Below are 15,993 nucleotides of genomic sequence, written 5' to 3' on the forward strand. Positions count from 1 at the left end.
GTGCAGTGTGTGGGATCTGGCGGTATCTAGTGGTGAGGTGAGGAGATTATAACCAACTGAAACGTCTTCCTGTGTACCAAACGTGTTGGAGAGCTACGGTGGCCGACTTGAAAACATGATTGTCCCTCTCTAGAGCAATTTGTAGCAGAGCCAGTGCGTAGAGTGTGTTTGCACGTGGGAAGTGAGTGGTGAAGCAAGAAAGAGAGAGCGGCGGCGAAGGCAGCGAGTAACGTTATCGACTCCGGCCCAAACAGCACTAATTAACAATGAGTTGGACTAACACCATCATTCAAGCTTGTAAACCTGAGCAAAAATAAACAGAGACATCATCAAAAAGACCCACTAAAGTAATTTCATCAGCATATTTAAAAAGCTTGAAATTGCTGTTGTCATAAAAATAATAATCTAATTTATCCAGAATTCAATACTATCATGAGTTAAAATATATGCAAACAAGCCATTCATGTCACATTTGTGACAGTACCAGACACCACTGTGTGTAAAACTCAATGTGTATAACTTGTGAACACACCCACACACTGTACACTAACATTGCAGTAGTTGCTCTCAGGCACAGTAGCAGCTGCAGGGCATTTTTTTTTTCCAGTCTGGATCAGCCAACCAGTCAGTACACACTGGGAGAAAAAGCAGGCTACTCTTTGTGCTTTTTGCGGTGGTATCTGATCCTGCCTTCATCATAACCAAAGCCCCTCTGTAACGTGTCGGGAGGAAATGTCAGACCCAACAGAGGAACTCGCCAACAAGAACTTCATGGCCCGGTTGTCCAATGTTTACCTCAGCATCTTGGCACTGTTCTGCTTTAAGCTCTTTATTAAGATCTCTCTCAACTTGCTGACATACTTCTACATTGTCCGCGGGAACCGCAAAGAGGCTGCCAGGATATCAGCAGAGTTCTATGAATGTCAACAACGCAGTGAGTACTCTGAGGAAGAACATCAAAAAAGTCTTAAAGGGGTTGTTGTTGTCTTGAGGTGCTTTCTTTGTTCCACAAACTACATCATTTTAATATATTTGTTAACCAAAGGCACATTTGGTGTAACAACAATACTGTTCACACAATACACCAAAGCAACATGTTTGACCTCAGGTGTATAAGGTCAGAGGTAGAATATAAGATATAAATTGTAGTATTCCTCGCTCACACACAAATACACACACACTCACAATTTCCGTGTTTACAAATGAGCTATAAATGCTGCATTGCTAATCCAATGAGTATAAGAACCATTAATTGTATTCACATTAATACAAACTATGGACATGAATGACTTTTCTCTCATCAGCTTAATAGCTACTTATGAATCCTGAACTGTACATTCAATATTAAACGAAGACACTGTACGCTGGCAGTTCCTTCTCTCTAATGTATTAATAGAACACAGTCATGATACCCCCACCACCCCACCCTCCTCACGCGCCCACCCCCATCCTGCCCTAGTTTCCATTCCCAGCTATGCAGTGCACCCTTTCACACTCAGACAGCAACCAAAACAACACTGCACATTCTCAGGGACAGGCAGTTCGAAGGCGCATTCTGGGGGAAGAGGGGACACGACAACAACATAATCTGTATCTATCATTCAAGGGGATGTTTAATTTAAAGTAGGACCTACTCCGTGGAATACTAATTAGCTAAGCCTAGGGTATTAGTCACGGTCCTGTAGAAACGGTCTTCCTTGTTCTAAGAAATATGTTTGATGTCTGTAGCTGGGTCTTTTATAGCCGTATTTCAAATTAGTGTCAGTCAAAGGGAAAATAGGCTGCATAAATAAAAGAGCTTGAATTTAAATAGAAAACATTAGGTTGATTATTATCTATGAATTCAAATTAAAAATGAAGGAAGGTGAGAATGATGATGATAACGTGTGGAACGCGTCGGCTGTTATTATGGACATTGACTCAGGTGTGCTGAATCAGACCAAACTTATATCAAATGGCCACAGAAAATATGAATATCTCGTGTGAATTGAGTGTTAATGTGCTGAGTTATACTGCATTAATGACTTTTCAAGCACCATTAGTCACGTAATAATATGCTGCCCCATGCATTAACTCTTGGAACACAAAGGGTAAAACATGACCTTAATAAATATATCAACAGGATGGAGGATTGATACATTTAGATTTGTGGCTGGGATTTCATTAAGCAGCTGTAATTGATTAAACAATAAAGGAATTAGAATATTATAAGACATGATAAAAAAAACAAGATTTGATAAGTAGTAATAATATCAGGGTACGTCAAATAATTTCATAAAGACGATTTCACTGGTACATACATGATGCTTAATTTCTATCTTCTATTATAAAAGAGTGTTTTACAACCGGATCTGCAAGCTTCAAGTTAAACATGCTGTGTGTGCCAGTGCTTCCCTGTCATTATTAAGTGAAATGAAATGGAAGTAAGTACTGGATTGTTATTCTCACTGCAGGATCCTGGGCGGACCGCTCACCCCTCCATGATGCTGCGAGTCAGGGCCGCCTCCTGGCTTTGAAGACACTCATTTTACAGGTGACGAGAACACAATCCCGTGGGAGAGATACGTTCATCCTCTCATCTGGACACGTGGGGTCTGTTACAACTGTCCTTTGTGTAATTCAATTTGTATCAGTGTCTTTGTAGACTCCTGGTTTAGATGTTAAGGAATCAGAGGTTTGGATGAAAGTAAGGAGTCGCTAGGATTATCTGGGATACATGTAATTATCTAATTGGTACCATCCAACACAGATGTTTTATTGAACTTGATCCATCTCCACCTCCATTAGTTCTCAACACTAAATTTTGGCATTCCTACAGAAAGTAACATTTTGGCGAGAAAAACGGTCATGGCCATTTTCAAAGGCGTCCCTTGACCTCTGACCTCAAGATATGTGAATGTAAACGGGTTCTATAGGTACCCACGAGTCTTCCTTTTTACAGACATGCCCACTTTACAATAATCACATGCAGTTTGAGGCAAGTCATAGTCAAGTCAGCACACTGACACACTGACAGCTGTTGTTGCCTGTTGGGCTGCAGTTTGCCATGTTATGATTTGAGCATATTTTTTATGCTAAATGAAGTACCTTCCACTGACAATATTTGTCATTGTTTTGTGTTGTTAATTGCTTTCCAATAATAAATATATACATATATTTGCATAAAGCAAGCATATTAAAAACTTGACAAATCTCCCTTTAAGGTACATTTTGAACAGATAAACAATGTGCGATTAATTTGTGATTAACTATGGACAATCATGCGATTAATCGGGATTAAATATTTCAATCGATGGACAGCCCTAGTTTTAAGTAAATGTCGGAAATTGGCTGACGTTTTTGTGTAAGCTCACAATACCATGACTTGCCATCTTAGACAATACATCACTAAAACATGTTTTTGAGGTAAATAAACACAGCACAGAATAATAATAATAATATACAGTATTACATAACATTTATATGCAGTATCTAAGGGTGTCAACAGAATTTGCTGATTAATGCCAAATACTAATAAATGTGAGACTGGGAGAATCGCCTCTCCCACTTGTATTTCCAGCTGCTCACAGATTGAGGGGAGTGCTACGAGAGAGTAAGCCATTACAGCTACAAAGCCAACAATGTCTTGTTCTTAACTCCGACAAGCTCACGACAAAGCAGCGATATCATTACAGTATTCTCCATGGTGATTTATTAGCTCTTTACCAAGCCTCTGTTGGGTCTGCACTTTAATTAGCGAGCTTATTAATCGCTATTGTTCAAATGTGAGTGTACATTATAGTTTGTCAATTACCGACAACCATAACAGTGGAGGATGGGTCTTGTTTTATAAGAGAGAAGATGAGCTTTTGTTAATGTTCTTGCAATTCCTGATGTTCACCAATAGAGGTTGACAAAGGTCATGTATTGCTTTAATGCACCATATAAATATCTAAATATCTGTGGCTGTTTCCAGGGTCACAGTGTGAATGTTCTGACTATAGACCATGTGACACCCCTCCACGAGGCCTGTGTTGGAGACCATGTCGCTTGTGCCAGAGCTCTCATTGATGCAGGAGCAAATGTAAGTCACGTACTGGCCCTTCACTGCGGCTATACTGCACAGGTCAAATGTCATTTCCACGGCTGGGAAAATCTGGGTAGAAGTAACAAATGAGCAATGCTGCTCCTCTCCTACAGTCACTGTAGAGCTATTAAGTTGTTGTTCCCCCAGGCTGTTGCTATTAGTCAACTTGCATGGTTAAACAAGGCCTAAAAATAACGATTTAAGGAAAATGTGTTTACAGGTCAATGCTTCCACAATTGATGGAGTCACCCCTCTGTTCAACGCCTGTACAGTGGGCAGTGTGGCATGCACTGAAATTCTTTTGGAAAATGGAGCAAAACCCCAGAGACTCGTATACCATCCATCACCAATCCACGAAGCGACGAGCAAAGGTATATTGTGACAAAGTATTTTGCATTTTGATGGAATGCACCAACTAATATATCAAACTAATATAATATAACTAATATATTAGATAGTTTTCTATTGACTTTTTAAATACATCTAAACAGCGTCACATGGTCAGGTTCAAGGCAATTCATTCATGCAATTCAACCAATACCAATTGTATGTGTTTGCTGCTGATATTCAATATCTTAACATTACCACTCAATGTCTCTTATTAATATATAAAATGAACCAAAATGTAATTCCAACTCTACTAATTACAGCTTACACTAGATCCTTGTCTTTCAACCTGTGTCTGTGTCCTCTGCTGTGCTATAAAGCACTTTCTAACAAACCTGCACTGTGACAAATAGCTTTAAAAATAAATCCCAACATGACCCGAGCAGACAGCTTGGAGAATTATCTCGCATTGTCACTTACTGATTGCCGTCTTCATGGTCCATTACTTCCAGGTCATTACGGTTGTGTGGAGGCTCTGGTGACTTGGGGGGCAGATGTGGACATGGACATTCCTCACCTGGGCACAGCGCTCTATACGGCCTGCGTCTGCCAAGAGCTGGAGTGTGCCAGGAAACTCCTGAGGGAAGGTCAGCTCCCAGCACAGTGTCGATCTTTACATCTCCATACAGACGGCCACACATCCTGTATGAGCACACAGACACAGATGCACAAGCACGTTTAAAAAAAAAAGGAAATATATACACAAACTAGGGCTTTATCTGTTCAAAATGTACCTTAAAGGGAGATTTGTCAAGTATTTAATACTCTTATCAACACGGGAGTGGGCAAATATGCTTGCTCTATGCAAATGTATGTATATATTTATTATTGGAAATAAATTAACAACATGAAACAATGTCAAATATTGTCCAGAAACTTTCACAGGTACTGCATTTTGCATAAAGAAATATGCTCAAATCATAACATGTCAAACTGCAGCCCAGCAGGCAACAACAGCTGTCAGTGTGTCAGTGTGCTGACTTGACTATGACTTGCCCCAAACTGAATGTGATTATCATAAAGTGGGCATATGGGTACCCATATAACCCATTTTCATTCACATATCTTGAGGTCAGAGATCAAGGGATCCCTTTGAAAATGTCCATGCTAGTTATTCCTCGCCAAAATTTAGCGTAAGTTTGCAGCGTTATTTAACCTCCTTTGCGACAAGCTAGTATGACATGGTTGGTACCAATGGATTCTTTAGGTTTTTTAGTTTCATATCATACCAGTATCTTTGGTGAGCAGGTCTTAAAAAAAAAACATTTGTTCGTCCTTATGTTGGTGTACTTTCATTATTCCTGCTTAACTACCTAATTGCAGATGACAGGCATTTCCAGCAGCAGCAACAAAACTGCTTTATTTTTCATCAGTGATGTGATTCATCAAGGCAACGGTTAACTCCAGCGGGAGGCGTTAGTCTGTCAGTTTTTTCCTCAAACTGCTGAACGTTTCTTTCTAGAGATCATATAAGGACAATTCAATCAGAGGAAGCAAAAATATATATATATATATTTTTTACCGGTACTGGCCTCACTAATGGAGACAGACTACGTGTTGCAATTTGAATGAGGAGCGGCACAGCAGTGACATGTAGCCCACAGCTGACTGATGACACTTTCGAGCTTATTTGTATGCCCATACTGCTGGCTACCTTTGATTGAAAGTAACAAGTTCACATCCATCCTCTCTCTCAGGGCTGTTGAAAGTAATTTCTGGGAAATGTAATACAATGTTATGGTAGAGAGCAACAGGGAGAGGCAGTTACTTTAAACATTTAAATAAGAATATATAGTCGAAAAGTAAGCCCTGGATTACAATGAACAACATATATTGATTATATAACAGTGGACGTATCTGAATGGATAATCAAGTTGTCCTTCCATACAGGTGCAAATGTACAGAAAGGCAAATCCCTGGATTCACCCTTACATGCAGCTGCAGAAAAAGACTGCACGGCTGTAGTGAAGCTGCTGCTGGACTTCGGTGCAGACATTAACGCCAGGAACACAGAGTTTCAGAGGCCGGTAGACGTGGCTCCACCCAGCAGTATAACGGAGGGTTTCCTTCTGATATATGAAGGTACAAGAACGCTTCTAACTTGTTTTTGTAGGCCACAACAGACCTATGTTTGCATGTCTAAACTCGGTTTGAACAACTCCATCAACAGATATAAAAGATGTCCTTTTACTCTCCTTTTATCTGAGCTTGTAGCAGGACAGAGCATGCTGTCCAACCAAAGTTAATGGTATATGCATTAGGACCAGCTTATATAATGACTCATTGTCTCATTTTCATAGTTACACCGCGACTGCTGAGCCAGCTGTGTCGTCAGTGCATCAGGTGCTGCGTCGGCCGTGACAGACTCCACCTTCTTTCCCACCTTCCCCTGCCCAACAGGATAAGGAACTACCTGCAGTACCAATGACAGGCACAACAATCAGACTGCCTGCCTAAATGGGACTTACAGAAATAATAAGCCTTTGTCACAAAGAGCTAATCAACTCCATGAACTCTTCCTACCTTTAATTTGAGCTACCAGTTAATTAATTAAGTCACTGAGGAGAGCTGGCTGTACCAAGCTGTGCTGCGCTGGCGTGCATCCCATATGTGATGGACAACGTAAAGCAGGGGGTTTCTAAAAAAGAGTCCTAGGCTTAGCCTTCCCTGGATAAATTATGGTTAAAAATATTATAAATACAATATTATTTGCAATTCAGGTTTGCTGTATTTAGAAGATGCCTTAATAGTTGCACTAGCTACCAGAGAGTAATAAACTTTGAAAACTTTTGAGATTATGATGTCATATAAATGCACAATATACAGTATGTGAATGAGTGTTCATAGGTTTGCATTTGATATATATGATGTATGGCACACTACTAGATGATTAAAGTTGTTTTGAAGCCTGGTGCCTTCCAAAATATGTCTGTGTTGCTAATGATGTTTGACTTAGGAGGTGCAGTGGGAGAATTATCACAAACATTTTTAAAACAAAAATAGTTGACATGTTAAAGCTTGGATTACTGAATACTGACAACTGGAGGCGGCTGACTTTACTGTTAAATCCCAAATGGAAAATATGAGGGAGTGGAGCAGCGAGGGTTTGTTTCTGTTGCTGAGACACTAGCTAATACTGCATTTAAATAAAGCGCCAGACACAGAAATAGACTATTTCTCTGGCTCCAGACATTATGAACAAAATCATATGAATAGAAGTAGTAGTATGAACTCACAATTCATAATATTGGGATGAGTTTCAAATTTTGTATTGACTAATTTCACAATTTCATGATGTTTGTATTGATAAAACTGTGTATGTCATAATGTCTTAATCGTCAGTTTAATATATACTGGTAAACACATTTTTTTTCAAGTTCAATTTTATTTGTCCCCGCAGGGCAATTGGTTTTGCAACACAAAGTGCAACATAAAACATAAAGACAACATGGCATACACCGTAAAAATAGCACAGACTCAACAGCACTGCATCATTGAACAAGCATAATCATCAAGACAATGATAGAAAACAAAGCAGTACAATGATGACTAGCGGTCATCCCCCGACTAAATATGACCAGCATAGAATTCTAATCAAGAGACACCCAACAAGCAAACAAAATCGTCCGACGACAAAACAAGAAATAAGAATCAGTAAAAAAACAACATCAACAACATCATGAGATTTGTAGAAGAGTCATCCGGGACCTGTCAACATGAAACTTGGCTTGTTCTCTTAGGTCAGGGGTCAGCAACCTGCGGCTCCGGAGCCACATGCGGTTCTTTAGCTCCTCTCCAGTGGCTCCCTGTGGGTTTTTAAATATGGAAATGAATAACTGTTTTTTGTTTACATTTTCATTTTATTTATCATTGTTATAGGTTTATGGTACGACGATACGACGGAGTATTAGGGCCACATTGAGGAAAAAAATAAATCTGAGATTTCGAGAAATAAAGTCATATTACGAGAATAAAGTCATAATATTATAAAGTAGTAATTTAACGTGTTATTTTCTTTTTTTCTCGTAAAGTTATGACTTTATTCTCGTAATATTACGACTTCTTTTTTCGTAAAGTTATGAATTTATTCACGTAATATAACGTGATATTAAAGGTTGCTGACCCCTGTCTTAGGCAAAAAAAAAGTCGTTGTTGACCTGCAAAACCAATTCAATATATTAAAAGTCAGATTGTTATCCATATGAATGATTTAAATGATTTCTTTTGGAATTCATCCATAACATGCTGTATTAATATTACATCCTCTGAGGGGCAGTAAACTCCCACCTCTGTCTGTGTGCTGCACGCATGCCACATGTCAAAAGAAGTGTGACGTATCGTTGTCATGGTGATATAAACAACAACAAAAAAGGTCCAGTGCGCCTCCACCATAGATAATAATGAAACTGTAGCGGCTTGTAACAGTAAAAAACACTGTTTGTTTCTAGTTTTCATCATTTCATCAGCTCTCAGAGCAGCATGTCTTCTGCACAGTCTCCCAAAAAGACAGGACTGCCAAGAGAAGTGGTGAAATGGCTGCAGAGCCTCGACTTGTCCTTTTATCCGAAGAATGTGTGCAGGTAACTACACAAACTAAACGAACTTACTGTACACATCCCATTGATAAAAAACGATTTGCAGGTCAATGTTCAGACTTTAAAACCGGGATAAATGTAGTTGAAAAGCCAGTTTAGCTACACGTGTTGGTAACATAGGCCTGTATATTATTGTTTATAAAGTTAGCTCTAGGTTACTGTTAACCGTTCTTTCAATAGGATTCAGCTAAGGTGTTATTTAAGGTGAAGCAGGTAGATAAAACAAAGGTTAGCCAGCTTAATGTCGAAAGAAATTCAACCAAATGTAATGCGGTTTTGATAAATAGTGGGTGTTAGCTAGATCAGTGATTATAAAATAATTTACTAATAAATTATAAATCTGTATCATTAAAAAGTGCATATCTACATATGGAGACCATTTGCACCAATATAGCAAGCATATTGTGTCCATCACTCCCACTCAGGTTAGCAAAACGTTCATTATTTTAAAGTTGAAGCACTTTCTGAAAGTCGAGGTCAGGGAAAACTTTATTATCCCCTAGGGGCAATTTGTTGTACAGTCAGCAGTACCACACAGTCATCAAACAAATACAATAAACACAATAAATAGCCTATTAAAGGCAATATATACAAAAGCTTACAACATACAACATTACAGGGCATTGTTTAGGAAACCAATGGCAGTCGGAACAAAATAATTTCTGAGCCTATTGGTCCTAAGTTTAGGCAAACTGTATCTGCGGCCTGACGGGAGCAACCTGAACTCAATGGACAGGGGATCAGCTAGGACCGACTGAGCCTCCTTCAAGGTCCTACTTTGGAATAGAGGATTCAAGTCATTCAGGGTGGTGTCAGCAATTTTGCCGCACATAGTCCTAGTCATCCTTAGACTGTTAAGTTTAAATATCTGGTTTTATTAGGACTATGTCAGTCTTGCTACTGTTCATTTTCTGAAAGCTTATAAGATCAACTACTTGCAATATAGGCTATAAATCCTGTTAAGTTGAGTCCAAATGCAATTTGAATACAATCACCCTCTGTTTGAAGTATTTAGGTTGAAAAGTTTTAGAATAGAAATACTTCCAATGGCATTTAAGAGTACAAATGGTAGTGAGCCTTTTTGCTTAATCGGTGTTTCGATTATTAGGGGGTCCTTGGAAAATGTTCTCTCCTGTAAGGGATCCCTGGCCCCAAAAAGTTTGAGAACCCCTGTTCACTATCACCTCTCACTAGTTCAGTTAACAATTGATCCATAGTCATTACTATTGAGTGTAACTCTGCCATGCGCCGTTAGCGGTAATGAAAACTTGATTTAACCTTAAAAAGGGCCTCACTGGGATTAAATATATATTTTACAGGTGTGTCCTGTTGCACCATAAAACAAAAAGTAGCAAAATATATAACACACATACTTATAATGAAATACTGTAGATAAAATATGAATAATCAAGGGACACAAAACGGATAAGAGAGAAAACATCAGTGCTTTCCAACGGTGCCAAGACAGCAAACTGCGTTTCACTGGTAGAGTAAATAAACTCAGTCTGTTCTCCCTGCTTTTCATTTCCAGAGATTTTTCCAATGGTTACCTTGTGGCAGAGATATTGTCTCGCTATTACCCCCCATACTTCCCAGTGCGTTCATATGAAAAAGGAACATCGCTTTCTGCCAAACAGATGAACTGGAGTCAAATAGAGAGGGTAAGAGAAGGGGGGGAATCTAAAAGATATAATGAGCAGTGAAGAAATGTCTCTTTGTTCAGCTCAGTTGGCATTTGGTTTAAATGTGGTTTAATTTCCCTTTTGTAGACTAGTGGATTTGCTTTAAAAATGACTATTTTTAGGTGTCCAACCCACATTTTTTGATATTTTGATATAGCTCAACCTACCAGCACACAACAGAACTCCTTAATTATCAAAACATATAAAATAATCTATACTGAAGACCCATTGTGATATTTTCTTTACCTACATGTACTTGTCGGATCCAAAACAGGACTTTCTTATTTTGAGTTAGATAATTACCAAATGTTTTTATTGTCCCAGTCTTTACAGAAGCAGCATCTGCACTTGATGAAAGAGGTCATTGATGGAAGCATCCACTGTAAACCAGGAGCAGCTGAACTGTTGGTGCAGGAGGTTTATACTATGTTAACTAACCAGAGGTAAGTGTTGATTGGGAGCAGGGCAGGGAAATTAACACAGTTCACACAATTCATCAGCTCCTTTCTTGCTTTAACCAGACAGAAGAGGTTTATATAGCATCTTGGAGGTTATAAAAACAAATTATTCTATTTTGTTTTGCATCATTTTTACAGTTTAGTTTAATATTGGTACATTAAAAATTAGGGCTGCACAATTAATCAATCAATCAATTTTATTGAAATAGCAACATGGCCTAGTGCAATTTTCAAATCGCAGGAGGCGCAATACTTGTTAAAAAGGTATCACATCACTGCTTGTGATGTACAGGATGCTGATACTGTACAATGACTTTAGCTGCGTCACAAAGATATTTTCATAACAATAAGTGGGCAATAAAAAAACTAAAAAACATCATACCCCCTAACCCGCTTCTAGTGTACTTGAACCCAAATAAACACAACTGAAGAGGATGCTTGTCAGTTGCAATAAAGCACATTTGCACAATGTAAAAATGATATTCACAAAACCTAAATATAGCAACATTATCCTGTAAACTTTTTAAATCTTCCTTCTCAGTATCAGACATGTTCAGGGCCCAGAGTCAGACTTTACTGACCAGGAGTACCAGGAGCTTCTGCCAACGCTGGCCCGCTCTACAGCCTCCAGGGCCATCAAGAACAACCTGAGGATGACAGAGATCATGGCCGAGCCCGACATCAGCACAATCCAGAAGAAGGCACGAGTCATCCTCCACAGGCACCTGGAGCACAAGGCTGCAGAGAGGGTTCTCAACCCTGGTGAGTCACCCAGGGGTGATACCGGGCTTTCTGTAGGGGGCAAATATAGGGTGGCAGTATAACTCATCAGTTTTTCCTTTGGACAATTTCTTTGGTTTCATGATAGGACGTTTTGAAGTGAAGCCTAATCTGGGTCGGCTGGCAGCCAAAAACCCTGTGCCATCCAGCAGCGATGAGTGCTTTGCTTCATCTGGAGACACTACATCAAGTAAGTGTTTAAGTCTTATATTCTCTCTCAGCAATAATCAGAGAATATTGATTCTGTAAATGTGCTCAAATGCATCATTTGGGTGCTGCAGATCCTAATGTTTTTTGGCAAATCATGACAGTTTTGTTTTAAAAAAAGGCCGTAATGTCTCTTTCTGCTGTTTTAGAGTTGTGCTACCCGTCGACATGGAGCGGAGCTGCTGTTTCCTTTAAGGAGATAAAGGTGCACCAGCCCGTCAGACGCTACCTGCTTAATTATTAAAGGAACCTGACGGAGATATGCGCTCTATTATTGTATTGTCTGTGTGTCACTTGATGTAGTGAGATGTTTTTTTTTCACAATTATTCAAAGCATAGTCTTTTTTAACTATTATGCCTCACAAGTATTTACTGGAGTATAATTTGTTTTGGAAAAACAGAAGACGTCACTGTTGTTATGGCTTATGTAGTGTTCTAGTGCCCCTACCATCATGTTTGAGCTACGTCAGTTTGTACCAGTAGGTGGCAGCATTGAGTCGTGAGCAGAGCTCTCAATGTTTTTTTCAGCCTAAAATCCACTGCTGCAGGTGTCCCATTGACAAAAAGAGGAAATAAATCAGTGTATACAGCAGAAATTGACTGGCCTTACTCTTCATCTGTTTGTGTTGCTCACTGTGTTGAGTGCTTAAATGCTATTCCTGAGTTCCTTCGCCAATTATTGAATATGCATCTTCCCTTCTTTACCATCACCGAGGCAACAGATGGACCTTTTTGTCAATCTGCACCCTAAGAAATTATGATCAGCCACCTGCCAAATGCTGGTAAAATTATGCTATATCATTATATTCAATTTGGTAAGCGCCACTTTAGGCAACCAATAACAGATTCTTAAATTGGTTTGCTAGATTTGGGGAATAACGAGTCACTGTGAAATGAAGACATGCAAGCTTTTTTTTGTCTGTCTTGTTTCTCATTCAATGCCCCACATTTTCTAGCCCTTGGTTGAATAGATTTAAGCACTTGAATGGAGTGAGTGTGTGTATGTTTTAGGAATATTGAATGATGAATCACTGGCCTTGACTGTCAAAGGTGTTGATGACTAAAGGCTAAAAATGTCAATAAAACGTTGCCTATGGTGACACAAATTAAGTGTCAACACATCTTGTGCCATTTAGAGCAGAAGAAGAAGCTAAACAATTGTGATTGTGGGTAAAAATGCCACACGTGTGATATTGATTGTGTGGCCCTCACTTCATTGGTTATGAAGGGAATTTAAAAACATCAAACAGGAGATGTATTAGATCACTCACGGTTTGCATACAGAGTTGTTCATGCTGTTCTCATCCTATTTTATTTCTAAGCATCTTGAGAGCCAAAGTCTCTTAGCTAGAAAACTACTGTCCAAGTTTAACATGGATCCTGGGTTTGTTGGTTGAATATTGGATTACTTGACAGGCAGATCATCAGAGTTAATGGCACCATATGTTGTGCTGTTTCATTGGATCACCTCAGGGCTGTGTCGCGTCATCTTATCTGTACATACTGTACGTGAATGACTGCAGAAGTATCCGTCCTGACAGACACATTTTGATGTTTTTAATTATTTAGTCATCTTGAGCCAGTTATAGGAGAGTAATTCTGCTCCTGGTCTGGCAGTTGCTGATTTTATTTTCAGGGGGGCACCAACAGCTTCTTATAACTGAATGTGTGCACGATGCATTTATCTTTGAGGACAATCAAGTTTTCGGTTGAAGCTAAATTTAAAATTGCATGGTTTTATACATTTTTGTTCCCTCAAAAGGCAAAGAAATTTACAGATGGGGATAAACAAACACACATCAGCTGTATTTAATTTACTATAACACAACTGCAAAATATTTTATTCCCGGTTTGTGGTCTTTACTCGGCTGGTACTGTGGTCAATCAGAATTAACAGACGAAACAAATCACCGGCACTCACAGATAAAGGATCTTTCTTAGTTTATTCTGGGCAAAAAACTAACGTGTTTCAGGCTATAAGCCATCATCAGCTTCTGACACTTTCGTTTTTTTGCCCAGAATAAACTAAGAAAGATCCTTTATCTGTGAGTGCCGGTGATTTGTTTCGTCTGTCTTTACCACTACCGGGCACCCGATGCTGTTCCAAGATTAGGAGCCGTGCTCGCTGCTACTTCTTACTATATCTCAATCAGAATTAACAGTCTTGTCTGATGGTGTCATATTAAACTCTGTCACTAATTTGCTTTATGGTTACTGCTGGTGCTACATTAAACACTGCGTACATATCTGTAATTAATTATACCAGACTAGCAAGGGAAGTCATTTCATTTCACTCTGACCTGCATTAACAACACCTGTATTTTATTGACTTGCCCTTTTAAGTGTATAGTTTCTAACCAATTTAATCCACACATGAATGTCTGAAAAAGCACAAGTATACATCCATGATAATCCTGCAAAACAAACAATATTATCTCCTCCATTGTGTGCTTATTTTTGCACACTTAGTGGACGACATGATTTAGTTATTTTCTGGTGCCAAAGCCACTCAGATTCACTTTGAGATTGAGATCACTCTGTTGGTCCCAAATCTCCGAGCACTCGTGGATGCTCAGTGTACAGTACAATTGAGCTGTGTGAAAGCTAGTGAAAAACGGATGACAGGATGATAAGTGTTTCTGGCTGACTGCCTGGCTTCTCATGTGGTCTGAGAAGCCCGGGCTTTCAATAGAGAGATGGGACAATGCTGTAATGATATGATCTCCAAAGCCTCAACAGACTATTAGCTACAGATGACCGTGAGATTTATTGCTGCCATAGCGAAACACCATAATTTGACTCTTAAAAACTGTTGCGGAGGAGAGCATTCCGGGTCAAACTGCAAACCAAACAATTACAACAGCTGATGCTAAACTGTAAACAAAACATTGACACTTTTACAAATCAATCCATCAGTTGTAAGAGAGGGTATCTGACATTTTGAACAACAGATCCAACCAGCCTATAATATATCTCATGGTCTCTTTGAAAGCAGCCCATCCCTTTTCCATGGTAGTCAGTGGCTGCCTGGTAAAGCCTCTTTCCCTGCCTTCCTCAGTGGAGCTGTAAAACCTGACCTCCTTAATCTTTCAGTGTCTTTTGATTTCCCTCAGCTTGACTGGGCGTGAACACACATCAGCACTTAAGACGAAGAGCGCTGTCGCCTGTTGATTTCTGCAGGCGCCGGGAGATGAGCATCGGAATTTGGATTTTCAGTGTCGAGCCTGCATTGGTTTATACTGAAAACCCAGATTGCAAGGTGCAACTACAACCGGCAGCTGGTGATACCTTTAAATGCAAAATAACAAATGTACGGTATACTACAGAAGAGCCAGGGTCATAATACATTATTTTTATAATGCACAATAAATGACTGTGAACACTAACAAGTGAGATGCTTTACATAATAAGCAGTGGTCCGGGGTTACAAGGGCGATGTTTATATTTATTCTACATCTACACGCCTCTTCTGCTGAACAATATCTAGGTCCTGGTTGCTATGGCAACTAGCAAGCCCCATACTGGAGAGCGACCAGGAGACATTAATAAGCTTACTGTGAGCTTCTTTGGCTCGTTCTGTTGGTCATGAGCACACAGGCGGTGGCTCAAGCTGCACGCGCATGCATACAAAGAAATATGCAAACGCATTCGTTCAAGATCAAAACACACACCTCATGTGCAGAAACACAGATTGTGATGACAATAAAGAGATGCCAGGCAACTGATGTTAGAAAACCGAGGATGCCTAAAATGCCCTAAGAAAGTGTTTCACCATCTGCCCATTTTTCCTATCGGCATCATGGGAACCCACAGTGTGA

At 39.5% G+C, this 15,993-nt stretch overlaps 2 protein-coding genes across 3 annotated transcripts; both read left to right on the forward strand.

Annotated features, from left to right (window-relative positions):
- Positions 1-543: 543 nt before the first annotated feature.
- On the forward strand, positions 544-7,364 carry asb5a (ankyrin repeat and SOCS box containing 5a). Of its 2 annotated transcripts, XM_074649203.1 has the most exons (7): positions 544-934; positions 2,454-2,533; positions 3,956-4,063; positions 4,287-4,437; positions 4,906-5,040; positions 6,344-6,535; positions 6,754-7,364. In XM_074649203.1, the coding sequence occupies exons 1-7, from the start codon at positions 733-735 to the stop codon at positions 6,879-6,881; spliced, it is 996 nt and encodes a 331-aa protein (XP_074505304.1). In that variant the 5' UTR covers positions 544-732; the 3' UTR covers positions 6,882-7,364. The 2 variants fall into 2 exon arrangements, with proteins under 2 accessions (XP_074505304.1, XP_074505305.1); XM_074649204.1 differs by lacking the exon at positions 3,956-4,063 and having other exon boundaries at positions 545-934.
- A 1,434-nt stretch (positions 7,365-8,798) lies between these two features.
- spata4 (spermatogenesis associated 4) lies at positions 8,799-14,099 on the forward strand. The gene is made up of 6 exons (XM_074649205.1): positions 8,799-9,033; positions 10,580-10,709; positions 11,055-11,173; positions 11,730-11,950; positions 12,057-12,158; positions 12,325-14,099. The coding sequence occupies exons 1-6, from the start codon at positions 8,933-8,935 to the stop codon at positions 12,417-12,419; spliced, it is 768 nt and encodes a 255-aa protein (XP_074505306.1). The 5' UTR covers positions 8,799-8,932; the 3' UTR covers positions 12,420-14,099.
- Positions 14,100-15,993: the final 1,894 nt, after the last annotated feature.

This window comes from Sebastes fasciatus, chromosome 10 (genome assembly GCF_043250625.1).
Source record: "Sebastes fasciatus isolate fSebFas1 chromosome 10, fSebFas1.pri, whole genome shotgun sequence".
Lineage (NCBI taxonomy): Eukaryota > Metazoa > Chordata > Actinopteri > Perciformes > Sebastidae > Sebastes > Sebastes fasciatus.